The 25,837-nt window shown below is 39.3% G+C and overlaps 1 protein-coding gene across 2 annotated transcripts; it reads left to right on the top strand.

Moving 5' to 3' along the window:
• The first annotated feature begins 7,340 nt into the window (after positions 1-7,340).
• Positions 7,341-25,432, top strand: KCTD18 (potassium channel tetramerization domain containing 18). Of its 2 annotated transcripts, none has more exons than XM_081051935.1 (7): positions 7,341-7,466; positions 10,256-10,491; positions 11,858-12,069; positions 14,474-14,667; positions 15,611-15,705; positions 19,392-19,494; positions 22,648-25,432. In XM_081051935.1, exons 2-7 carry the CDS (start codon positions 10,332-10,334, stop codon positions 23,150-23,152), a joined length of 1,269 nt encoding a protein of 422 aa, XP_080908061.1. In that variant the 5' UTR covers positions 7,341-7,466; positions 10,256-10,331; the 3' UTR covers positions 23,153-25,432. The 2 variants fall into 2 exon arrangements, with proteins under 2 accessions (XP_080908061.1, XP_080908062.1); XM_081051936.1 differs by lacking the exon at positions 7,341-7,466 and adding an exon at positions 8,082-8,345.
• Positions 25,433-25,837: the final 405 nt, after the last annotated feature.

Genomic DNA, 25,837 nt, shown 5'->3' with positions numbered 1-25,837 from the left:
TGCAAGGGAGTTCTGAACCTTCAGCCTGTGTCTGACTTTTTTAGCTTTGTAGTGAGAGGCCTCCCACCTACACTCAGGAAAGGCATTTTGAGCTGGACAATCAAAAGCAAGACAAAGGTTCATTTCAGTATTTTATGCTACTTTACTGTAATAACTACCTCTATTTTCTTTGATGGAAAGACTTCCTGCTGTGCCAGGTGAGGGATAGGCAATAAATACAATAGCATTGGATAACATATATCAAGAGTTTACCACGTCCTAGGCACTGTGTCAAGGCCTTTATATACCGTTTTAATTCTCACAGTGATCCTATGTGGTAGATACTATTATTTCCTTTTCACATTTGAGGCAACTGAAGCACAAAAAACTGAAGTAACTTCTGCAAAGTTTAGTCAGCAGTGCTGCTGGGATGTGAACCCAGGCCTCTGAGGTAATACAAGAGGCTTGCCATCTGTCACTACAATTCGAGGCATGACATCCATCACGTGAATTTCCACATGCTGCCTGCATGCCAGCCTCCTCTTTTTCTTCAATATACGTTTTTTGGGGGAGTCCCTTTTGCTTCTGGCATTATGCTAGGAGTGAAGATGGATGAGGTAAACGCTCTTTCCTTAAGGGAGAAGGCAGATAAGCAAATAATCCATTCCTTTGCATTAGGATAAGCAGAGACCTGAGGTGATTCAAGATTGCTTCTCTGGTCTAGGCAAGGACAGGGAATATGTAATAGGGATACCAAGTGTTCTTATCTCTAATTGAGATATGTGTGTGGGGGCGGTGAAGAGGGGAGGCTCCCCTCTGGAGGGAAAATATAATCAGGGGTGTTAGTCTACCCTTTGGCTGGCTGGATATCCTCCAGCAGCAGTTCCAATTGCAGCTCCTTCACCTACATACACAATACTAGTCCACGTGCTAGTCTATATTAAGAGACTTGCGTGGGTCCACTTCACAGCCTCTGTCCTGTGCCTTCACAGTGAATTACAGAAAGGTTTAAGTATTTCTTTACTCAAGATTTCCAGTGATAAAATTCAAACCATACAAAGTGGAGGCTTAAAAGGCAGCTGTTGTACCCACTGGCTTTACTAGTGGACTTACACTTACATGTACCATCCAACAGTGCAGGGCCCTGAAGCCCACATCTCCAGAGTTCTCTCCACGTGGACGTAGTTCCCTGGCTGCTGGACGCTTCCTGATCATATCCCCTTCCTCCCTTCTACTACTCACTGCAAATGCAAAGAAACAGCACTTGTGGAAAATAATGAATTCTGCTGGGTAAAGTCCCTGGGGAATACCTAGGTGGAAATGTTCAGCAGGCATGCAGATGTAAAACAGGAAGCTCCAACGAAATGTCTAGATTTGGGAGTCAGTGTGAACAGCAATAGAAAGCACTGCAGTCGATTAAGTTATGAAGGAAGAGTGTGTAGAGCACAAAGAGGGTAGAAGGTAGACCCTGGTGAACACCGTGTGTGGAGGAAAAATGAAAGGGCAACAGGAGAGGCAGTGAGAGGTTGGAGGAAACACTGGCCCCCTGCAAGCCAAGGAAGGACCTCATTCAAAGAGGGGAGAATAAATCTTGTCTTAAGCAACAGGGAGATGTGAACAATAACAGCCGTGCGGGTGAATAGTTAAAGAGTCACTCATTTCTCAGCAAAGAGGATGCAGAGATGGGAACATGCAATTCCTTAAGGATAAAAAGAAAAGTGACAACAGCTCCAGGGGAATACAGGGTGTAGGGAGGGTTTGTATTCTTTTCATAGGCTGGGGGAAATGGAAAGAAGGAAAATGGATGATACAGAAAAGAGGTGGGTAGCAATGGAGCAGAGTTCTGTGGTTCCAGAGGTTGGAACAAGAACCAGGCCATTGACTGAAGGGCTGCTTTTCCTCTGAGGCAGGAAGAAGAGATGAAAGACCAGATGTAGACATAGATGAGTTTGAACACAAAAGTGTTTTGTAAGCTTTCAAATTCATGCTATTATCTATCATTCTATTTAAAACTTTTGCTTACTTAAAAAAAAGCCATCTCTGCATTTAAAACATTTTGATACTTTCATTTAATTTAGTAAAAACTAAGGTCAGAGACATTATTTGGACATGGCCAAAACTTTCTCATCTCATGTAAGTAAAAGGAAATAATTATTAGTGTGTGCCTAAAACTCACAGCTGTTATTATGTCAACCACTATACAAAGTTACAGCCTCTTAAGATACAGTTAGCTATAGAAAAAATATAAAAAGTACTGGTTTCAAACTGAGTTGCCTGCTGACTAAAGCACTGCAGAATTTGAGAGGGAAAGATAAATACACTAGATTGCAGATTCCTCCCAATGTAAAAAATTAGACAATAAATATAAATAAACCCAAACAAATAGGCTCATCAAATCAAATCATTCTAAATAAGCCAATGCAGAAACCTGTAAGTAGCTAAATATTTATCATAACGGTTGATTATAGAAAATTTTGTATCTTCTCACATCACCTTAATTTTATTAAGACAGGTGACATAGGTGGTTTTCTTAAGATCATATTTGCCACTTTTTTATATGTAAGTGATGAACTATATAAGGAGTGGTAGAAATTATTTAGGAAAAAAGGATAAACGGCTAATAGAATGCTAGATCCTATGGGGTTACAATGATAGAAAGTTCATTGTAAAATTCATGACAAAGAATTTTACAGACTAGTATATGTGACGTAAACATTATTACCAATGCAAGGTGGTCCGTGTTCATTGCCAGAACAGTAGCAGAGAGACTGATTCCTATTTGGTTGTAGATCTAGGAAGCCAACATAGAGGACAGTTTATGTGACCGAGGGGGTTGTGGTAGGCTAAAAAAAATGGTCCCTCATAGATATATTGACTTCCTAATTCCTGAAACTTGTGAATATTATATGGCAAAGTTGTGGGTATTACTTTATTCTGAAAAAGAGTCTTTGAAGATTTGGAGATGAGGAGATTATCCTGAATTATCTAGGTGGACCCTAAAATGTAATCACAAGTGGTCTTATGAAAGAGAGACAGAGAAATTTGACACACAGACACACAGAAAGATGGAGAAGAGAGAGAGGTGGTGACAAGCTCAGCAATGTCAACAGTCACCAGAAGCTGGAAGAGAAAAGGAACAAATTCTCAGGAGAGCCTTCAGAGGGAGTTTCCATGCTGACAACTTGATTTTGGACTCTCGGCTAGCAGAATTGTGAGAGAATTAATTTCTGTTGTTCTAAGCCACGAGTTTGTGGGAATCTGCTACAGTAGCCTCAGGAAACCAATACAGGGGTCTTGAAGGATGAGTAAGGTTTCACCAGATAAGAACTGCACTGTGTGGAAAGGGGCATTTTATTTTGAGAGAAGGGCAGGATAAATGCAATAAAAATGAGGGGTGGAAGTGGGGAGGGAGAATGGTTAAATTTTCTAATGAATATTTCAGTTCAGGTATAATGTAAATATACAGGCTAGGCAGGAAAGGAGGGATAGGGCAATTATTAGGCAATGAGGATGTAGGTAAGCTTTTTTGTTTTTTTTTTTAAAGATTTTATTGGGGAAGGGGAACAGGACTTTATTGGGGAACAGTGTGTACCTCCAGGACTTTTTTTTTTTCCAAGTCAAGTTGTTGTCCTTTCAGTCTTAGCTGTGGAGGGCGCAGCTCAGCTACAGGTCCAGTTGCCATTACTAGTTGCAGGGGGCACAGCCCACCATCCCTTGCGGGACTCAAGGAATCGAACGGCAACCTTGTGGTTGAGAGATCCTGCTCCAACCAACTGAGCCATCTGGGAGGCAGCTAAACTCAAGGTGCCGTGTTCAATCTTAATTGCAGGGGGCAGAACCCACCGTCCCTTGAAGGACTCGAGGAATTGAACTGGCAACCTTGTGCTTGAGAGTCCACTGGCCCATGTGGGAATCGAACCAGCAGCTTTCGGAGTTAGGAGCATGGAGCTCCAAATGCCTGAGCCACCGAGCTGGCCTGCAGGTAAGTTTTTGATCAGAAAAGGGATATAATCGGGGCTATGCCGAAGATATATAACTGTGTGAAAACTTAACTAACTGGAGTTGAATATTTATTATTCTTTTAAAAATCTTTCTCTTAAGAGTATGTAGTCAAATACTGGGATCTAAAGTTACTTGGATTCATTAATCCCAACCCCCTTCTTTCTTCAGTGTGACTGTGTTATTCGTTTGAATTATGGTTACGTTTAGTTTTATGTCTGTTTGTATATAGTTTTAGAGTTTTTCCCTACCTTGATATGCATGTGTGTTTATACTCCTATATATATTTTGGTGTGTGAAAAAGTAACTAATTTCAAAAGTCAGAGCTTTATAAATAGGTGTATTTGAAAGCATCACTCCTCTGTTTTTATCTTCTATTTCTTTCCCACTCCCAATTCCTTACCACCTACATTAGTTTACAATTGCTGCTGAAACAAATTACCACAAATTTCTTAGTTTAAAACAACAGAAATTTATTCTCTGATAGTTCTGAAGGCCAGAAGTCTGAAATGAGTCGTATGGCGCTAAAATCAAGGGGTCAGCAGGGATGTGCACCCTCTGGAAGCTCTAGGGGAGAATCTATTTCCTTGTCTTTTCCAAGTATCTAGAGCTGCATTCCTTACATTCCTCCTCTCAAGGTCCCTTCCTTCATGTTCAAAAACAGCAGCATAACATTTTTTTTTCATTCTGCTTCCTTCTGTTTCCATTACACGGCCTTCTCTTCTGCCTGTAGTCAAATCTCCCTCTGCCTGCCTTTTACAAGGATATTTGAGATTACATTTAGGACCTACCCTCATGATCCCAGGTAATCTTTCTCAAGATAGAAAGATACTTAATTTAATGTCAAGATACTTAATTTAATGTCATCTACAAAGACTTTTTTTTCCATATAAGGTAACATTCACAAATTCTTGGGATTAGAACCTGGATATTTTGGGTGGTCATTATTCAGCCAATTGTAGGTCACTAATCTTAATAGTTTCCTGTTTATGCTTCCTGTGTTTCTATTTGCATAAATGATTATATACATGTATGTTTTCTCATTTCCCACTCTTTCTTACACAAAAAGTGACATACTATTAAAACTCTTACGTTTTGTCTTTTTTACTTAACAAAATATCCTGGAACTCATTCTACATGAGTTCATAGAAAATAACCTCATTGTTCTTTATAGCTTCCTAGTACTCCATTGTATGGATGTGCCAGTTTATACACGTACCTATATATAGGATTTCAGTTTTTTGCTGATATTTTGCAATTACAAACAATACTACAATGACTAACTTTGTGCATAGAATTTTCATAATTTTGAGGAGTATCATCAGGGTAAATTAAATTTGCATTTTACTTACCATGAGTGAGTTTGAATATCTTTCACATTTTTGAGAAGTAGGTGAGAAATGTGTGTGTGGCAGGGGGAAATTGTCTCCCAGTTAGTAATTTGTCTCTTGTCTTTGTTTTACTTTTTGTTGTTCAAAAGTGTTTTTAAACATAGTCAAATTTATCAATTTTATTTTTTATTGCATCTGAATTTTGAGTCATAGTTAGAAACTCTTTTCATACATCAGGCTGAAGAGAAAATCATGCATACTTTTTTCTAGTATTTACATGGTTTAATCTTTGATACTTATATCCCTGGTCCATTTGGAGTTTATTCTTGATTATAGTGTGAGACTTGGTTCTAATTTTATCTTTTTCTAAATGGCAAACCAGTTGTCCCACCAATATTTATTAAATTGTCTGTCTTTTTCCAAGAAATTTGAGATATCATATTTAGCACATATTAAATTTCCATATGTATTTGGATCTAGTTCTGGGACTTTATATTTTATTCCACTGGTCTATTTGTCTATTCATCTACCAGTACCATGAGTAGATAAACAAGACAGATTTATGATGTATTTTAATGACTGGTAGGGCTAGTCTGCTCGTAAACTTTTCTTTTTCAGTGTTTCCTGGCTATTTTTTCATGTTTATTTTTCCACATGAATTTTAATATCAACTTGTCTAGCTCCATAAAAATCTTGCTGGTATTTTTATTGGTATTTGTTAAATTTATAAATTAACTTAGAGAAAACTGATATCTTTATGATGTTATGGAATGTCTTTCCCTTTGTTAAAGTCCATTTTTGTATCTTTCAGGGTGCTTTAAAGTTTTTCTCATACAAGGTTTGCACGTTTCTTGATAACTTTATCCTGAAATATTTAATCTTCTTTGTTACTATTGCATTCTCTATTTTCAGGGTATAAAGTAAACATATCCATAAAATCTACCTTATTGACTGTGCTATTTACATCTATATTTATTTTCCTTACTTATTTTTTTGTTTACTTGGTCTGTTTATGCTAAAAGTGGCATATTAAAGTTTCCTACTGCTAGTGTATTTCTATCTGTGTTTCTTTGCGTGTCCTACAATTTTTGCTTTATAAATGTATTACTGAGTTATTTGGTGAATAGCATTCATAATGGTTATATATTCATTGTGAATTGTGACATGAAACCACGTCATGAGTCAGGGACATTGTGTTGTTCAGTGCCTCATTCCCAGTGCCTAGTCCATAGCTAGTAGTCAGTAATTATAGGTTGAATAAACCTTCCCTCTCTCATCTGACTACTAATGTCTCAAGGGGTAGGTGGGTTTATATCTATCTCATTGGCTTATTCCCGTCTAAGACCCAGTCCGAGGAATTAGGAACCAATCATTATGGACTCTGGGAAAGTCCCTTGAAAACAGGGCTGTTTTATTCTTGAAATACCTACAAAGTCTCTTGTACAAAGTAAACTGAAAGAACTCTTTTGGTGTTATTGTTAAGAGGAAATTAAATAGTGCATGCAAAGGACTTGGCAGAATGTCGGGTGAACAGAAATGGTCAATAAATGTTTGCTCCTGCCTCAAGTTTCCTTGTTGTAATGGGAATAAAAATACAGGGTTGTCTCACGGATTAAACAAGAATACTCTGTAAAACAGCTTTGTAAAACACAAATACTATCCACATGGACTTATCCAAGTGCAATACATTAATAAATCCTGGCATTGAGCAGCCCAGTTTGGAGGGAAGGGCCCTCACCAGGAGGTGCAAAGACCTGACTCATTCTTTTACCAGTCATTAAATGATCCCGGACAATTGCAACTTCGGTGTTGTTTCTTTTCTTCACATTGAAAGCGGCCTGTGAACGAACAAGACCGGCCCTCGGCGTCCAGCCCGTGCTCCCCTGCGGGACTTCCCTTTCCTGCAGGGTACCAAGGCCCCCGGACAGGCGGTGGCGAGCGGGGGGGCGGGACCAGTCCGGGGGCGGGGCGGGGCGGGGCGGGGCGTGTCCGGGGCGGAGCCTCCCTCCCTCTGGTCGCCGCTGCTGCACCGGACCGCGCGGGGGCGCCGCTGGGGCCGCACGGCTTCCAGAGTGGCTGGGCTGCCGAGGAGGCGCTCACTTCCGCGTCGGGCCCCGCGGTGTCTGACGGCCGCACGGAGGGCCGGGCGGGCCGCAGGTCAGTCGGGGAGGCTGTACCCGGCCCCGCCCGTCCAGAGTAGCTGGGCTCCGGGTGGGCCGCGGGCCCGGGAGGCGGCGGGGCGCCCCGAAGAAGGGCCTAGGCTGCGCTGATAACACGGGCGGCCCGGGCTGCAGGCTCGGGCTTGGGGCTGATTCCCGGGTCCCAGGGCCGCGCGGGGAGACTCCGGCGGGGCTTTCTGGTGTCCCAGCGCCTTTCGTTCCGTCTCGTGGGCGGAGTGCAGTCCCTTGATCACCGTTTCTCAAAGTGGGTCCGCGAGCAGACTCACGACCCCGCCTTAGACTTTCTGAACCGGACTCTGTGCCGTGGCCCAGGAATCTGCATGTTCAGCAAGCTTTCCAGGTGTTTTTGATACAGGTGGTCACAGGACCGCACTTTGGGGACACTTCCCCAGAGGGCAGGGCACTTAGATACAGCAGGGAGCCTAAGCGGGTGCATGTGAGGACGGGGCATCCCGTCCTCAGCAACACATTTATGACTAGCCTTGAAATGGTGTCGTTGATCGTCTGCCTGTGCCTTAGGAGATACTGACTGAGGCAGGGGTGTCTTAAATCCTTGCCCTCGGTGCTGCTGTGTGCCCGTTGCCACCCATAGGAGTCTTCAGATGGACAGATGCTCCGAGTGCAGTGCCTGGGTCAGGAGGAGCCTTAGAGATACGACGGTGCGGAAGGAGGCAGTGTGGGCTTCAGCAGGAAGCATTTGGAGTCGGTCCTGCTGACCTGGACTGGGGCTGTCTTCACCACTTACTGGCAGGGCAACCTTAATGTGGACCCAGCACACATCCTGTTCTTTCCCCAGCGTCCTCATCTGTCAATAGGCACAGCATTTCTTATCCAGTAGGGCTTTTGTGTGAATTAGGTAATGTCTCTCAAGCGTCTCCTACCGTGGCTGGCACATAGGGAGCATTCAGTAAATGGGAATTTTAATAAGAGTAGCAGAGGTCCTGCTTTCCAGTCCCCCAAACCAGGCATTAAACAAGTGGGGTAAAGTGTGTATATTTGGAGAACTGTGCAAAGATCCTACATTAGGGGTGCTTGGGATGGTTATGCAAATAATGAGGTTTGCCTGGGGCGTTGAAGAATAGATGGGATTCCAGGAAGCTGGTGACTGGGGCAGCATGAACCAGTTCCCTTCCATGCCTCAGAGGGGGTACTCTCACACTGGTCATTGAGGGGCTGCTCCCAGGACTTACTGGTAGCTCAAGAAGTCACATCCATAAGTGATTTTTGAAGGCTGGACCATTGGCCAGTAATAATTTCTTTCTATTAACCATGGTTTTCCTCAGACTAATGGTCTCCTCTCATTTCATTGGAGACTGGCTAACGGGGAGCCTCTACAAAAGGATCTTAGTTGATGACACAGTAAAAGTGAATTGCCATCGATGTAGTTAAGCCTCTTTACAGCCATTTTACACTTGTTATGAGATGTGCAGATATGGTGGATCTCAATATCGGGAGTACCTTTTTCATCACAGTATTATTTTAGGTTCCCTATAAAAGCCACAGTCACCTCGATGCTCCAGGATGGATTAAGAAATCAAATCCTTAAAACTTCCCTAAAGCTTCAGCCATTTTAGAGTGAAGAAGTCAGATGTGTTATTTAGAGGTGTTATTTTTTCTTCTGGACCAGTCTGGCGACTGGTATACTTAGAATTCTGATCTCAGTTGATGAATTACGTCTTCCTTAGTTACCTAACTTAAGAATTACAATTACCGTTGTTAATAGATTCTGTTCTTTTGTTTCCTTAAATCTCCAGAGCCATTATCAAGTCCCTCAGTATTACCTTATGGTAACATTTATATCATGGGTCATATTTATCATTTATTGAGTACTGACTTTGAGCCAGAAACTGTTCTATGTGCTTTTTATGTTTTGTCAATTATTCTTCTGATAGTCCTTTGAGGTAGGCACCATTCCCACTTCCATTTTGTAGGTGAAGACACAGGCAAGGAAGATAAGTATTTGCCTGAGTTCCCAGAGCTAGTAAGTGGCAGAGCCTAGCTGCCCCATCTCATGTTATACACTGATCTCGGCAGTCTAGACAGCTCCTTCAGACTTACTGTCGTTTAAAAAGATATGTGACAAATTCACATTGCCTTACGTCTGCCATAGCGTGGACAAAACTAGTTTCCGCAGTTACAAAATATAAATAATATAACTTTTTATTGCTGTCATATAGGTTAGGTGGATGGTATATAATATGAGATGAATAAATAGTGGCTATTCTTAGTAACTTCGAAAGGTTTGGAAGACAATGTTACAAAGAGGGATAGTTTGGAAACTAAGGAACTACGGCAGAAAATTCTAAAAAGGACTTTAGATTTTTTTAAAGCTAAATTGTGTAAAGTGACATTTACATAAAATATAGTAGGTGTTTGATAATGATGGAATGTCTAGCAGTGACTAGAAACACTTCATTTTTATTACAAAAGGATATTCAATTTGAAAAAAAGAGATGTGAATAAGCACACCTCACCTTTGCTTTATATACGTCAGACAATCCATTATCTTGTTCAGTTCTTTAAACAGTCATCTCAACAGCTAGGATTTGGTTGGTAATAGTTTATTATCATTTACAAATCTTCTGAGCCAAAGTTTTCCAGCTTTTCAGCATATCTCAAACTTCTTTCATATTGTATAAAAATCCTTCAGTTCAGTGTTGCCAGTGCTGAGGAATTTATTTTAAATCACGTGAAAATGTATTTATGTTGTTATCTATTTAGAGTGTTGTTGGAAATGTCAGTGGTGATTGTCCTTTGTTTTTACAGAGGGGGACCAGGACCACCATTGTTTTGCAGTTTTTGAAAGTGTTTCAAGGCAAAAATTCAGGTGTTTGTGGGAGCAATGGAAAGTCACAAGACAGAAGAAGAGATGTTAGATATTCTTCGGCTGAACGTGGGTGGCTGTATTTACACAGCCAGGCGCGAGTCTTTGTGCCGCTTTAAGGACTCCATGCTGACATCCATGTTCAGTGGTCGTTTTCCTCTAAAAACAGATGAGTCAGGTAAATATTTAAAGTCTGTAAGCATGATCGTGAATAGTCATTAAAATAGGCGTCTAGTTTAAATTCCTTTTGATTTTTACAATTACAACAGAATATATTAGATTAGTTTACTAATTCATTAGTGTGGTCATTAGGACTGTATGGAGATTTATTAAATACACGGAGAATTTAAAATACCAGTTTCTAGACGCTGTGATGCTGTTGTGAAAAGTTGCCAAAAAAGTGAGAGTGTGTAAAGACCAACCGTGACCTAATTCTGGGGATTAATTATATTTTGAAAGTTGTTACATTCATGCAGCTCCATGGGAAACGGTATTGAGGCTGATTAAATAAATACATCAACTTCTCCCTGTGTTTTCTAAGTTAAAAAAAATCTATGATCTCTGGAGAAAGCAGTTGCCCTCATAACCGACATGGCAGTCATTGTTAGTGTAGAATTAGCGTTAAATTTATCACCTAGTCTGGCTGTAAGTCATGCTTTCTGCACATTTTAGGGGTTCCAAGCCTCATGGAACCCACTCTTCTGTGTTAGAAGGGAGGGACTGAGTCATCTTGAGTATGAGGGGCTGTTAGTAATCCTGGGTCTTGAGGGATTGCTTTGCCAGCTGAATGGCAGTTGAAAGAATGGAAAATTCATGATGACTGGTGCCCAGGGCTTGATGTCCATCTGGACAGAAAGGTTGCTGGTGAAAAGATGGTAAGCAGAGATTGTTTTTCTCTGTCCCCAAGTCTTAACTCCTTAATTCCTTCGTTTCTAAACTAATCAAGGGAGAAAAGGAATTATTGAGTAATGTCACACAGAAGTGTTTTTTAATTCTGATAAATTGTTTAAGAGTAGTCTCTTATAAAGTAGTACCAGCATTGCATTTATTTTTTAAAGTATAGGTTCTCACAGTACAAAGAGACTAATCTAATAAATCCAAACACATGGCATGCCTGGAGCTAGAAACCCTGGGTTTGTATGTCAGCGCTGCAAGTTGACATAAACACTGGACATAGTAATGACCACCCCGCAAGCCCTCACTAGGGAGGAACTCCACACGCCTTTCCTGGCCCAGCTGGGCTGAGCTTAGGGCTAAGCTTCCATTTCTACCCGTAGTCTGAGGTCTCCATGGCTTTTGTAGTGGCCATTGTGAAGTATGGTCCTTGTATCCAAAATTCCAAATGGAGCTCAGAATACATTTTCCTATATGGTTGGTGAGAACAGAGAGGGTCATCAAGTGTGACTGAATCTATTTGAACCCTAGATGATAACGTTCTTGTGAGAAACATTTCTAACCTCAGCCTGATGTTAGTTTGACATGTTGAAATTTTGTCAATGGTCATATGTATCTGTGCAATCATTTTTGAACTGCATATTTTCTAGGGGCTTGTGTTATTGATCGCGATGGACATCTGTTTAAATACCTTTTGGATTATCTTCATGGAGAAGTTCACATTCCCACCGATGAGCAAACCCGTGTTGCTCTGCAGGAAGAGGCTGATTACTTTGGCATCCCTTATCCATATAGCCTGTCTGACCACTTGGCCAATGAAATGGAGACATATTCTTTAAGGTCAAATATAGAACTTAAAAAGGTCTTGGCATTTTCTTAAGTTTTAAAAAATATATATATATGTACATATATATGTATATATATGTATATACATATACATATATATATACACACACACATTTATTAAGCACAAAGCAATGTGAGTTATTTTGCCTAGCCCATGTTGTCACCTAAAACCAAACATGAGACAATTTTATTTTTTCATAATTTTTGAAGGCATATTTCTTCAGTACTAGTCATTTTAAGGCCCAAATTCTATTCTAGGAAAGTGTATTACATCGCCATTCAAAAGTTTATGAAGTTTTTATTCCTCATTGGAGATTTAACACTTTTTGATGGCTGTTTTATAGAATTGTTCTTTTGAAGTCCTTTTTAAATTAAGAGCAATATTGTAGTAAGTGAGGGTATAGTGGTATTATTTTGTTTCCTGAAGTGATTTTTTGAAAGAATGGTCATAATAACTGAAAGATTGGATAAAATCTCTTACATGATTTAGTGGATGTAGCAGCGTGTTACTAAGTGAAAACACCAGTTTGATTAATTCACTTTGAGATCAGTCTTTTTTAAGATACTTCTGTTTTAAATCACACTTTAAAGATCTTTACATGACTTTAAAAGCTTCATTATCTTTTTTGCTTTATTGGTGAGCATTATGTTTGCTATTAGCACCTTTGGACATCTAAGAAAAATATTTGTCCTAGATGATTGTTAATAGTGAAAACTTGTGAATTGATTTGAATTTATTGATTTGGATGTCAGGGTTTAGGAGAACAAACTGATGATTCAGCTTTTAGGAGTGCAGCATGAAGAGAAAGTTGATTTGGTTCCAGCTCCCCTTCAGGAATTTGCATGGATGTATGGGTTATGCTGCTGAAGTTATTTATACATTGAGTCGTTAGGTAGTCTTTTGGTGCTGTTTGCCACATCTGCAGAATGGGGCTGAAAAATCTTGACTGGAAGTTTGGGGTGGGTTAACATTCGTCTTCTCAAGTCTCAACTCTGTAGTCTTTTATATCTGGTTTGTATGCAAAAGGGACGTAGCATGTGTACATTCCTTTTGTCCGCCAACACTTATTTCACGTGTTTTTGGCATGTGGAGCACAGTTCTAGGGACTCTGTGAGACACAAAGAAATGCAACATACAATTCTTGTCCTTGAACAGTTTATAATATAGTTGGGAATTCTCATAAATGTGTAAGTAAAGTTAAAAACCAACACAGGAGTTAGATAGCGATAGTAAAGGAAAAATACAAGACATGTCAGTGCCCTATTTTCATTCACTGAGTCAGTAAATATTAAGCATCTCTTTTGTATCAGACACTATTCCAGGCACTTGAGATAGGAACCAAAACTGACAGAAGTGCCTGCCCTCAGGGCGCTCAGAGCAGTAATGCCTTTTCTGGGGAAGGCCTTTGCCACTCCCCTGAGTGACGCCCTCCTGCTCCGTGCCCCTTAGCAACTCCTAGGCTCACCTGGTAGCACTTATTACACTGTGTGCTAGTGGCTTATTTAGTGTCTGTCTTCTGCATTAGTAACTGTAAACCAGGGGTGTCCAAACTTTTTTCGTTTTTCACCAACAGCCATATGCGGTAAAATACACAGTCAGGCCACTCACTCGAGGTGAAGTATGTATTGCCTCACCTGGTTTATTTAAGTAAACTAAATATATTTTTGGAATTTGCTGCGGGCCAAGTAAAAATGGATTGCAGGCCACAGTTGGCCTGCGGGCCGTAGTTTGGACACCCCTGCTGTAAACTCTAGGAGGGCCGGGATCCTGTCTTTTGCTCGCCATTATATCTCCAGGGCCTTAGACAGTGCTCAGCACATAGTAGGTACTTAATATTCAAGTAAATGAATGAATAGTTGGATAAATGCCAAATGAGTTCAGACAGTATGTATTCAGTTCATATATTTGTATTTTTTATTGTAAAAGAGCAAGTTAATCTACTTAATCCATGATTGGATTTGGAGTTAAAAATAAGGATCAGCCATGACTAGTCAGTAGAAGGTGAATGGAAGATTGAGTCAAATGGGAAATTTGGGGGAAAATAAAGGGAAAAGTAAAAAGTCTAACTCTTAGTTGTTATATGAAAATTTTTAAATTAAAAGTTATGTTGGCAGTGAAGCTAAAGAGGGAGGAAATAAAAGAGAATTTCCATGTGGAAAAGAATTCTCTAAATGAAAAGGTGTTGGGGTTTTTGGGTGGTGCTTCTTGTGATTTGCTCCGCCACCCCAAATTCAACAAATTCATGTTTGGTTTTTGAAGGCATAAAGACTAGGTTGAAATTTATAATCTTTTAATTTCCCTTATGACCAACTGAAATTGCAACTTTACATGAAAGTAGCAGAACAAATTATTTTTTTAATTAAAAAATTACTTTCCAGAATTAAATTCAAATTTTATATTTATTTATTTATTTCTCCAGGCTTTAACAGACTTCTGTGATTCATATGGCTTAGTTTGCAATAAACCAACAGTTTGGGTTCTCCACTATCTTAACACATCTGGTGCAAGCTGTGAGAGTAGAATTATTGGCGTATATTCCACAAAAACTGATGGAACAGATGCTATTGATAAGCAGCTTGGAGGAAGAATTCACAGTAAAAGCATTTTTAAGAGGTATGTCTATATTTAAAAATGAAAAAGGAACAAAGTAAAGTCTTGATCTTCTCTAAGGTGTTACTGAATGAAATATGTGATTGACCCGAAAAGACCATCAGCACTTCTCAATAGACAGACTGAGCTTTTGGAGCTGTCAAGATGGGGAGATTATAATTTAGACCATTTTACATATATATAAGCTATGGGCCGTCTACATGGTCTAGTGCAGTGGTTCTCATCTGGGAGTGGGCATTCAGAATCCCCTGCGAGGCTTTATGAAAAGAAAGAAGAGACAGAAAGCAAAGCACAACCATACGCCGAGGTATGTCCCCTTGACCCTAGACCAGGGGCAGAAGCACTGGCCTAGACGTCAGCAGGCCCACTAAGTGACCCAGGACTGGCGTGTGCCTTGGTGTCCTGTTCTGAGAAATCATGGAAGACTTCCCTGGTCCCTCCCAACTTTAAAATTCTATGACTTAAATATGTTAAATTCTTAAGGTTATTTTCTTAACGTTTTCCCTGTAATCTTATTTACACTGGTCAATTTGCTTAGCATTTTTTTTTTTTTTAATTCTGTGGGAGATTGGATTGGGTCATATGTTAGTGACTAATGTGTGACCACATGAGCTTGTTTCTTAAATGAAGAAATATGTCATCATTGTCTGAATTCTTTACAGGCAGGGGTGTTTCTATATAAGGTATATAAGCGCCTGGCACAGTGCTAGGAAATTTTTAATCAAAGTTGTGCCTTCAACTTTACTGGAGTTAGGTGATATTTTTTAGAAAACTTATTTTAAAGACTTGTTGACTTGTCTGCATATCCTATATCGTGGAATTAAATACTTTCAAATGTACGTTAGAATACTCATATAGTATATTATTTTTGTATAGTATATAGTAATACACACACACACACTTGTGCCTAGGTGTATATTTTCATTAGCTTTTGCATTATTTCTAGAGAGGCGGGAAATAATGTTCAGTACATTTGGAGCTATTATTCAGCAGCAGAATTGAAGAAAATGATGGATGCCTTTGATGCTTGGGAAGGAAAAGGTATAGTACAATGTTTTTATTTCATGGCGGAAGGCAGACTCTTCTTTAGTAAGACTAAGCTCAACTACAGCATTTCTTTTTTTGAGAAAGTATATTTTTATGTAGATCCAGGTTATTTGTCATGTCATGATAACATTGAGACATTTTACCTACAAATCTTTAAACCCCATGCGTTGCTAGATATTATTAATAGTTTGTAATTCAGTAACCTGAAATATGCTTTTGTTGCTTATACTTATTTAGTTCAATTAAATAAGAGTTTACTTAGCACCTACTGTGTACCTGTATTGTCCTATGGAGAGCCCTCTAAATTAAGCATAAAATGTATAAGCAAAAAATAAATAAATAAATAAATAAATAAAAGGAAGAAATGAAAATAATGCTGGGGAAGATGTCTAAAGAGCCCTTATAAAATAATTAAAATAATCTTTTAAATGCACACTTTGAAATTTGACCCTTTTACCAAGCTGCTTATATGAGTTGATAATAATAATGCTGTTTAATTTCTAGTGTGATAAGTAGTTTAACTTCATTATCTCTTAGTCCTAAAGCAACCCTGTATGCTATTTACCATTTTATTAATGAGGAAACTGAGTCTCAGAGAGGCCATGCCACTTCCTTAAGGATCACAGAGAGTTAACTATTCTATGCCTAAGTTTTTTTTTCCCCTTAATTAACAAGCATTTATTGAGTGTTAAATGCAAGCACTATAGTAAGTCCTAAAATTGGGTCCAAAAATAAATAAGACACATCTCAGTCTTTAAATGATCTTAAAAGCTGGTAAAGACAGCCATTGCACGTGATGTAAAATGGAATAAAAGGAGAGGTAGAGGCTTTTAAAAACTACATGAGAAAAGAATAAGTGAATGAACTAATCAAACAGTTTTGGGGACAAAGGAAAAACAGAGGGTTATTAGATGGGCTGGGGGTGGGGTGGGAATAAGGGGAAAAGTGAGGGGATTAGAAAACAGTCGGTAACCACAAAATGGCCTCAGGGTTTTTGAAAAATAATTTGGGGAACATAATCAATAATGTTGTAAAGATTTTGTAGGGTATCTGATGGATACGTGTCCCATTTGGGAGACCACCTCAGGGATGGTGTAGATGCCTGATCACTGCACTGTACACCTGAAGCTGAACAATAATGAATGCCAACTATAATTTTATATATATAATGTGATGGCTCGGTGCGATGTCGGAGGGATAGTGGATGGGGGGATGAGGGGAGGGTTGTCCACAGCGTGAGGGATATAAATGATGAACGTCTAAGTATTACCTTGTCTTGTGCACCTGAAACTAATAAAAAAAATTAATTAATTAATTTAAAAAAAACAAACAAGTCAGACAGAAAAAAAACACACTACATGAGCTGTTCCTCCTCAGGCAGGTGCTAGTACCAACCTTCTTTCATTCCTCCCTGTTTCCCCTCTTACTTTTCCTCCGTTTTCTTTTCATACCCCTCAAGCAGACAGGATGAAGTGTAATGAAACAAGTGCTGTTCTCTTTAAGCTTATTGTTTTAGATGTAATAGACTTTGAGGCACTTGAGTTTAAGTTGAGGAACAGATCGCTTGGTGTTTGTGTCTCCTTTAGTGCCTCTAGGCTGGCAGTTGCCCAGGAGGCTTCAGGAAGGCCTGGCTGGGCTTCTTTCTCCACTGACTTAGGAAGCTGGAGTGGAGAGCTGGGATCACTGGCTTTTACTAAGCGTGCAACTGATTTCAGCTTTTTAGAGAGCATGTAATGGAGCATCACTGTTATTTAATAAAGTTCTGGAAGGCCTGTGGAAAGCCACAAGAAGGAAACAGAAGTAAAAGGAAGACCAATGAGAAGAAAGAAGACAGTTACTATTATTTGTGGACAATATGTCTTTTTAGAAAACTCAAAAGAATCAACTAAAGGTATTTTAAATAATGAGTTTAGTAGACTAAACTAGCAGGATACAATATAAGTAAACAAAGATCAGCAGCTTACTTATAAATTAATTAGAAATTATGGGGGGAAATCCAATTCACTATAGCGATAAATAAAATGTAAGATAACTAGGACTGCCCTGCCAAGAAATGCTTGATGTTTTATGAAGAAAACTGCTAAAATGTATTTATCCATCCATCCATTCATAAAAAAGAAGACATGGAGATTATGCTGAGACATATCATGGTCTCGAATGGCAAATCTGAGTATTATAACGACGTCCGTTCTGCTCAGATGAAATTATGAGTTTAACACTATTCCTACCAAAATATCAATAGAAATCTTTGGGAATCTTGAAACTATTCTAGAATTCCTTTGAAAGAATAAACAGGTAAAATAGCTGAGAACATTTTGGGAAATAGAAATCGTGAAAGGGATGAGTCTAACTCTTTGATAGTAAAACATGCTATAGATCTATAATAATAAAAACCATGTGTTCTGGTGTAAGAATATATGCAGAGATCAAATGTAAACCCCAATAAAGGTATAAGAAGAAAAGTACTATGTGATAAGAAAGTTACACAGTTGATTCATTAAAATATTAAAGAAAAAAAAGATAGATTATTTAATTTCAGTGGCATGTACCACATTCACAACATGGTGTAACCACCACCTCTATTTAGTTCCAAAACATTTTCATCCCCCCAAAAGGAAACCCAGTACTCATTAAGTAGTTACTCCTCATTTGTCTCTTCCCTCAGCCCCTGGCATCCTCTCGTCTCCTCTCTATCTCAATGGATTTGCCTTTTCTGGATATTTCATATAAATGGAATCATACAAAATGTGACCTTTGTGCCTGTCTTCTTTCACTTAGCACAATGTTTCCAAGGTTCATAAGAATACATTTTCAGCTTTCAATCAAAAACATCAGGTTTCAAAATTAAAGTGAATTTGATTGGATTTTGGTCTAACATATTAACTCAGATTATTCTTGTTTGCAAAGGTGCTTATAGAGTAGTGATATTTCATATTCATATAGTGGTTGCCTCTTACAGAGTGGTTCACAAAATTCACCTGGTTTGATGGTCATAGCAACCCAATGAGGCAGACAGGGCAAGTGTTAGCCCCCGCTGTCCAATCCCGACGCTGCAGCCAACACCGTGACTTACAGTAAAGGAACCTAACGTCTCTTGAGTGCTTAGTCTGTGCCAGGCCCTCTTCTAAGCATTTTGCATTTATTTACTCATTTAATCATCTCAACAGTCCTGTGAGGTATGTATTAGGTTGGTGCAAAAGTAATTGCGGTTTTTACAAATTTTTTTTTTTTTTTAACCTTTTAAACCACAATTATTTTTGCACCAACCTAATATTGTGATTGTCATCATTTCACAGATAAGAAAATTTAGGCACAGAAAAGTTAAGTTTCCTAAGGCCACGTGAGTAGTTGAGTGTCAGAAGTGGGATTCAGGTCCAGGCAATCCTGGCTGGATTCTGTCCCCTCTAACTGGCACACACAGCTACACAGGGCCCATATAATACCTGCTGATTATCAGTGGCAGAGCCAGGGCTGGTAGCCAGCTCTTCCTAGACCCAGGTAATGAGCTGTGCCACTATTGCCCTGGCTCTTCATGGGAGCACTTCCGGTGGACATCTCCCTTCATCAAATGGTAGGCATGAACATGAACCTCAAACTCCTGGCTGGCCTGCATGAAACAGTGTTTCTGAACATTTTGTGGTGGACAATGGCTCTTTTAACTGTATCTTTTTATCTTCCAGGTGTGAGCTACTGGCGGGTACCTCACGAGCTGATAGAATGTTGGACTCTGGAAGAGCGGCCTTTACTTGGAAACCTGCGTCACATGGCCCCAATTCGAAAGAGGTTATCTATGCACTGCTGATGTTTGCTTTTAATCAATGACCTATGTTTTTACTGTCTTTATTGGGGAAATGAATAGTGGTTCTTGACCTTACTAAGCTTATTAATCACCTAGACGAATATTCTGCCTTAACATCAAAATATAAATCTTAATAAATGCAAAGTTATCAAAACTATGTAAAAAATGCAAATAATTCCATAAAACTGAGTTATATAGTATGTTCTTTTTGGGAGAGTGTGATTTTAAAAATACTCGACACAGTGGCAATGCTGTGGTAAGTAGTTTTCCCCACAAAAGTGAAATCCAGGCTTTATCAGGCAGTAGTCAAAAAAATTATTTATTGGACTTAATAGTTGAACTTTCCTGTTACTTATTCCGAATTCCTTTCTCCTTCCCATGGCCACAAGTAGCATTTTAATTTAATAGTATTTTCTTGTGTTCTATGAAATTATTAACATTGAATTCACTTCACATCAGTGTCTTTCACTGTGCTTTAAATACACTTAAAATCATTTTTATTGTCTGGGTATTGTCCATGGCTTTTAAACATTCTGATTTCTTGATCATGTGCTCTAGAATTTGATCCAATGCCCCCATGAAGTTCCAGAATGCTCTCTTGCTTGTGCCTTCTGGATCTTTCACAGAAATGCAGAGAAGTTTATTCAATTTTCAGTAGTTAATCATCTCTTGTTAAAACAGATATTTTTTCCTTAAAGGCCCTCATTTTGTTACCATTATTTATTTCACTCATTGAACCTACAGTTAGCAAATATTATTTGGGTCTAAAGAAGCAATCCTCAACTGGGGGTGATTTTGTCCCCAGTGGGATATTTGGCAATGTTTGGAGACATCTGTGGCTGTCACAGATGGAGTGGGGCATGCTGTTGGCACCTAGTGGTGCCAGGGGTGCTGCTAAACACAGCAAAGAATTATCCCACCCCAAATAGCAATAGTGCCAAGATTGAGAAACCTTGGTCTAGAGTCTAGTGGAAGACGTGGAAAGAAAACAAAGCAGCAGGAATGGTGTTATGGAGACTCTCCTCTGTGTTCGTTGTCTTTCCTCTGGGATTTTAGTAAATGTCATTTTTTATGCATCGACAGGATGATGAGAATAAGTTTAAAGCACTTGTGAAGTCCCACAGAACCATCTGACCCACCAGAGAAAATTTAGTTAGGTTCAGTCGAGTTTTAGGGTTGAATATATTATACAGCATTCGCCCCTTATCTGTGGGGGATATGTTTCAAGACGCCTAGTGGATGCCTGAAAGCCTGAATAGTACCAAACCCTAACTGAAGACTTGTTTGGGATGGTATCCTTTCTCCTTCATCAACTTCTTCAACTCTGCTCGAAATGTGGCAGCACCTTCTTCATTGGCAGATACAGCTTCTCCAGTAATTTTTATATTTTTTAGTGCAAACCTATTCCTGAATCTGTGGAACCATCCCTTACTTGTCTTAAATGGCTTGGTGTCACTCGTTTCTGGGGATCCCTTGTGGAAATCTTCATATAGTCTCAGTGCTTTCTGACACCACGTGTTGCCAACAATTGGAACATGTTTTCTGTTCGCGTCTTCCACCCACAAATTTAATTCCTTTTCCATCTTAACTAACCACTTACCACGTGCTATGACTGTAACTGATGCAGTTTGAGGTACAACAGCAAAACTAGCAGAAATTTCTTTTTCCTTCTTCACAATTTCACGGATAGATTTGTTCTTACTGTAGATCTTAACAGCCTCAGCATATGATTTCTTTCCTTAGTAAGTCAAGAACTTTCACCTTTTCACTTAAAGGAAGCACTTGAACGCTTCTCTTTGCATATCCAAATTGCCAGCATCGCTGCTCTTTTATTTTGGGGCCAAGTAAAATAAGGGTGGCTCAAACACAAGCACTGCAATACCATGACACTTGATTTTATAACAGAGACGGCTACTACGAGACTGATGGGCTGGTTGTGTCTACAGCGTGGAGACACTGGGCAAAGGGATGATTCGCATCTCAGGTGGGATGGAGCAGGACAGTGTGAAATTTCATCATGCTACGCATAATGACATGCAACTTAAAACTTATGACTTGTTTATTTCTGGATTTTTTTTCCATTTAATATTTCTGAACTGCGGTTCACCGTGGGTAGCTGAAACCTTGGAAAGTGAAAGCGTGGATAAGGAGGGATTGCTGTGTTTGCATTTGCTACACATGGCAATTTTCAAATCACCATGTTGTTATGACCCCATTTCCAAGAATCAGAGTTCACTATGTTATATTTGCCTCTGAAAACACAACAATGCTGGGTGAGAGGAGACGACTTGGAGGATTGCTGTTACACTTTGAGTTCAGGAGGTGGTCTTCATGAAGTGACACTGGTGGCAGCAGTGGAAGGAACAGGCAGGTTTTAGACAGTGGTGGTTTGACAGTTTTAAAGTCATTGAAAGCAGTGCTCCCCCTTTAGACTTTTTATAATGAAAGGTAAACTCAGTTGGAATCTGTGAAGGTTTGCCCAATACTTCTCAAATTCAAAAGGCATCTAATTCTACCATGGATTTGACTGTTCTAGCAATTTCCAAAACGTGTCGTATAGAATGCTAATTTTACTGGGTGGTAAAGGTGTCATCACAGAATGGTTGGGAAATATGGATCCAACAAAGTCAAACAGGTGTCCTTCCTATAGGCCTTCTCAGAACCTTTCATTTGTTCATATAGATTTTAAAACTCCGAGAGGGGAATAAAATATGCAGCAGCATTTTTCAAGTTTATTGGATTGCGAAACCCTTTTTTTTTTCCTCAGTAAATCTCTTGAAACGCTGCTCTGGGGAAAACAACTTGGGATATTCCTGGTTACCCTCTGGATCACATCAGGATTCTTGGGAACAGAATGATATGTTGTATAATTCTCCTATAACATCTCATCTCCAAATTTTAATTTGTTGGTATTCTGTGTGATTTTAAAAGAATTTGTATTCAAATTGAAACAATCTTTTGTAAATGCGTTGATTTACTTATAGGCCATCGAGGGAGATGAGAGGTGAAGTATGTTGATATTTATAAACCTCGACTCAAATTCTCGCTGAGAACCTTTTTGTTCACCTTGAAGGTAAACTTTGGAGCCGGTTTCATTACTTGTAACTGCTGATAACAATGTGCTTCTGTATTTGCAGGCGACTGGTAGCACTTAATGAAGAGGAGGAAGATATGAACTGTAAGACTGGTCCGAAGCCAGTCAGATTTGTGGGCCCTTCCACCAGCACCCAAATTAAAGTCAAGAACTCGGCTTCCATTAGGGTGTCTCCGGCCAGTGCCCTCCAAGCCTGGTCCCAGGCCATGGCAAACCAGTGTCCAGGCAGAAGTACAGCTCAGCGCTCGGCATCATCCAAAACCCCGTCCCCGGTGGGCACTGGGCTACCTGGGCATTCCCAGGCTTCCCATGGGACCGGGAGTGCTGAAAACGGAGCCACACACCCTCCTCCAGCAGAGGTTCTGCTCTCTGACAAGAAGGCCACCCCACATCGAGTGGTAAAACTGAAGCGGACTCCACTGTGTGCCCCCGGGCCTTCCCCGCCTGCTTGCACAGCAGTGAGGCCCCAGGGGGTCCCAGAATCGCAGCCCCTCGAAGCACCCACCATGGGCCTGCGGACCAAAAATGGGCAGGGCAAGGCTGATTGATGGAAATGGTGGGCTCAGAAGTCCTGATTGCTTCCAGAGCTCCCACCCTGTTTGCTACGCATAAGTGGCACTGTTTGTTGATGCAGTTGAGGTGAAAACTTAATGTTTCTATTCAGGATTAAGTATGGGAAAAATAGATTGTGTGAAGTAGGAATGGAGGAGGGGAGACTTTAGGTGGTTAGGGCTATATTTACTTCTCATTTTCCCAACTTTTAAATGATAATTTGTCTACAGTTTGAATTTCAGGTTTTTAATTGTGTTCTTTTTTTTAATGATTGATTGGTATAAAGGCAACAAAACAGTACAGCAAAATCATCACTTGAGAAGTTTACTTTGTTGCTAAAGTAATTACAGACTTTAGGCACTTTTGTAATGTTACGCATTGCAGCCCAGGGATAGGAGTCAGTTTGGGCTTAGATATTCTTGTCTGGTGAAATAGAGAGGGTGGTGTTAGGGCTTCCTTGTGCTTTATCAGAGCCAAGAGAGATTTGAGAGAAAACTTTTATCAAGGTGAACTCCCTACAAGTTACTCTCAGTCTGGAAAAGCCACACGAAAAGAAACGATTGGAAGGAAAATAAAGGTAATAATTTGAGATCACACTTGGACTCCCAGTAGAACTAGTTTCTTTCATTGATTGGCTTTTCTTACTCTTTTCCGTTAACAGATTTATTTATACATCACAATATTTCTTGGGATAAAAACTATATAACATGTCTTTGGAATACATTATTAAAATATTTTAATTTGAATAGTGAAATTTTGAAAGTATTTTGAAAAAGAAGTTAAAAGTTTAACTTTTTAACTATAGTTAATTTTTCCCCCCAGAAATGACCATTGAAGAGTCATTCTGATTATACAATATGAGTTTTTATGTATAAAATTTTCACATGACTTGAATTTACTATTTTTAAACAGAGCATTTTAATTAATCCTCTATCTTCCCACAACTCTTCAGTTGTGTGTGTTTACTCACACATGTTAGGTTTTATAATTGGATCACATACTTCTGCCTTCAGTGAGCAGAATGCCTTCAGTGTGTTAAAAAGAAGTTCATAAAGCAAGGTACTTTTTACTCAGCACTTATTGTACTTTCATTGCTTTGAAAGGGTAAATATATGAAAACATTACATTTTGGAAAATAAAGTAAAACTTTTCCATAGCAAGTGACATTTTCTGTTACTGTACTTGTTCTTAAGCCTTGGAGCCCTTTAATAGTTTGAAAGCTGGTGAAGTTTATATACGTTAGCTATTTCTGCTTAAACCAATTTTGGATAGCTATCCAAATACCAGCAGCCTTTTAAAATGGATGTTGTATTTGGCCAGAAAAAACAAATATTTAACTGAAGAGTCATGAATGACATTCCCCTGTGGAATATACAAAATATTCAGTTACCTGTGAAAAATACTATTATAGAGAATCCAGATATTCTGAAAAATCAGACCATAGTGAATTTTGAGAACTTCCAATTAGGACATTATTAGTATTGCTTGACCTAGGACATTTTGAATTGATTCATGTAAGAAAATTTTATACTACTAATAAATATTTAATGTGTATTTTATACATAATAAACATTTATCTGGAAAAGAAACATGTTGAATATTTATCATGAGTGATTCAGTCAACAGCCTGCATTTCTTTGCATCAGGTAATTTAAGGGATAGTCTATTTATAAGAAGAGAGGTTTAAGAAGAGAGTTTTTGGAATAACTACTAGGCTGTGGCATAGCTGAGGTGGGAAGGGGCAAATGGTCTCTCATGGGTCTCAGGAGTCAAAGTCAAATTCAAGATGCTGTTGGAACTTGAGGCTTACTTTATTTGGGTGGGGTTCTATTGGGATTAGGTTAACTTCCCATGAAAACCCCTTTTTCCTAACACCAGACCCTGTAAATATGAAAGCTTTGGCAATCTCATTATAACCCATTGCTCTTCCAGGAAAAAATAAAATTTTTTTAAAAAGGAAAGCATGTTTTATAAATAGTGATTCTATGTTATTACTTTGGAGAAGTAGGTTTATGTGGCTGTTGGATCAGGGGACAATAGAAATTCTTAATGGTGAGTAGGATATTAGGTACTGCTCATATGAAAAAAAGATAATCGACCTTCCAGGTAATCTCTCTTTTGAAAACTGTTTTGCCCTCATTAGTTAGTTATATCGTGGAGAGCCTAAGGCTGACAATGGGGGCGTACTGAAGGATTTGCTTTGTCTGTATTTCTAAAGAAGTTTTTGTTTCAGTATTGCCTTACGTTACAGTTTATAAACTATTTTCATAAACTTTATTTCGTTGTATTCATTTTGCTCTTTAGTTTCAGACAACGACTTAAAGAGGGTAGTCTTTCCCAGTTCCTTGAGGATCAAGAAAATGAATTCAGCCAAGTTAAAGTTGTACCGATACTAACTCCCCATCCCCCACCCCCCACACACATTTTAGCCTCATAATCTGATTTCCACAGAATGACACAGCATCACTGACCAAAGGAAAAGCTAGAGGGAAGACGTGGATGTGAAAGTGTGAATGTGTTTAATATTTAAAGGTTTTGAGCAGAAAGGTATTAAAGTATTGGATGACACCCCTCTCCTACTGGACAGGGCCGCTATCGCCTCTGTACCTGCAGTACCTGCTGTACAACAGGCCTTCAGTGCAGTTTCTGAACAGTTAGGGCAACCCCCCTCACTGCACCCC

The sequence above is a fragment of the Rhinolophus hipposideros genome (assembly GCF_964194185.1).
Source record: "Rhinolophus hipposideros genome assembly, chromosome: 6".
Lineage (NCBI taxonomy): Eukaryota > Metazoa > Chordata > Mammalia > Chiroptera > Rhinolophidae > Rhinolophus > Rhinolophus hipposideros.
The sequence above is the reverse complement of the archived record's forward strand: the minus strand, read 5'-3'. Positions and strand labels throughout refer to the sequence as shown.

Bases quoted from the DNA above. Each gene is read 5' to 3' on its own strand.
- KCTD18 (XM_081051935.1), top strand. From the start codon at position 10,332: ATGGAAAGTCACAAGACAGAAGAAGAGATGTTAGATATTCTTCGGCTG. The intron at 10,492-11,857 runs GTAAATATTTAA...CATATTTTCTAG, and splicing joins TCTAAAAACAGATGAGTCAG to GGGCTTGTGTTATTGATCGC. The intron at 15,706-19,391 runs GTATAGTACAAT...TTTATCTTCCAG, and splicing joins TGATGCTTGGGAAGGAAAAG to GTGTGAGCTACTGGCGGGTA.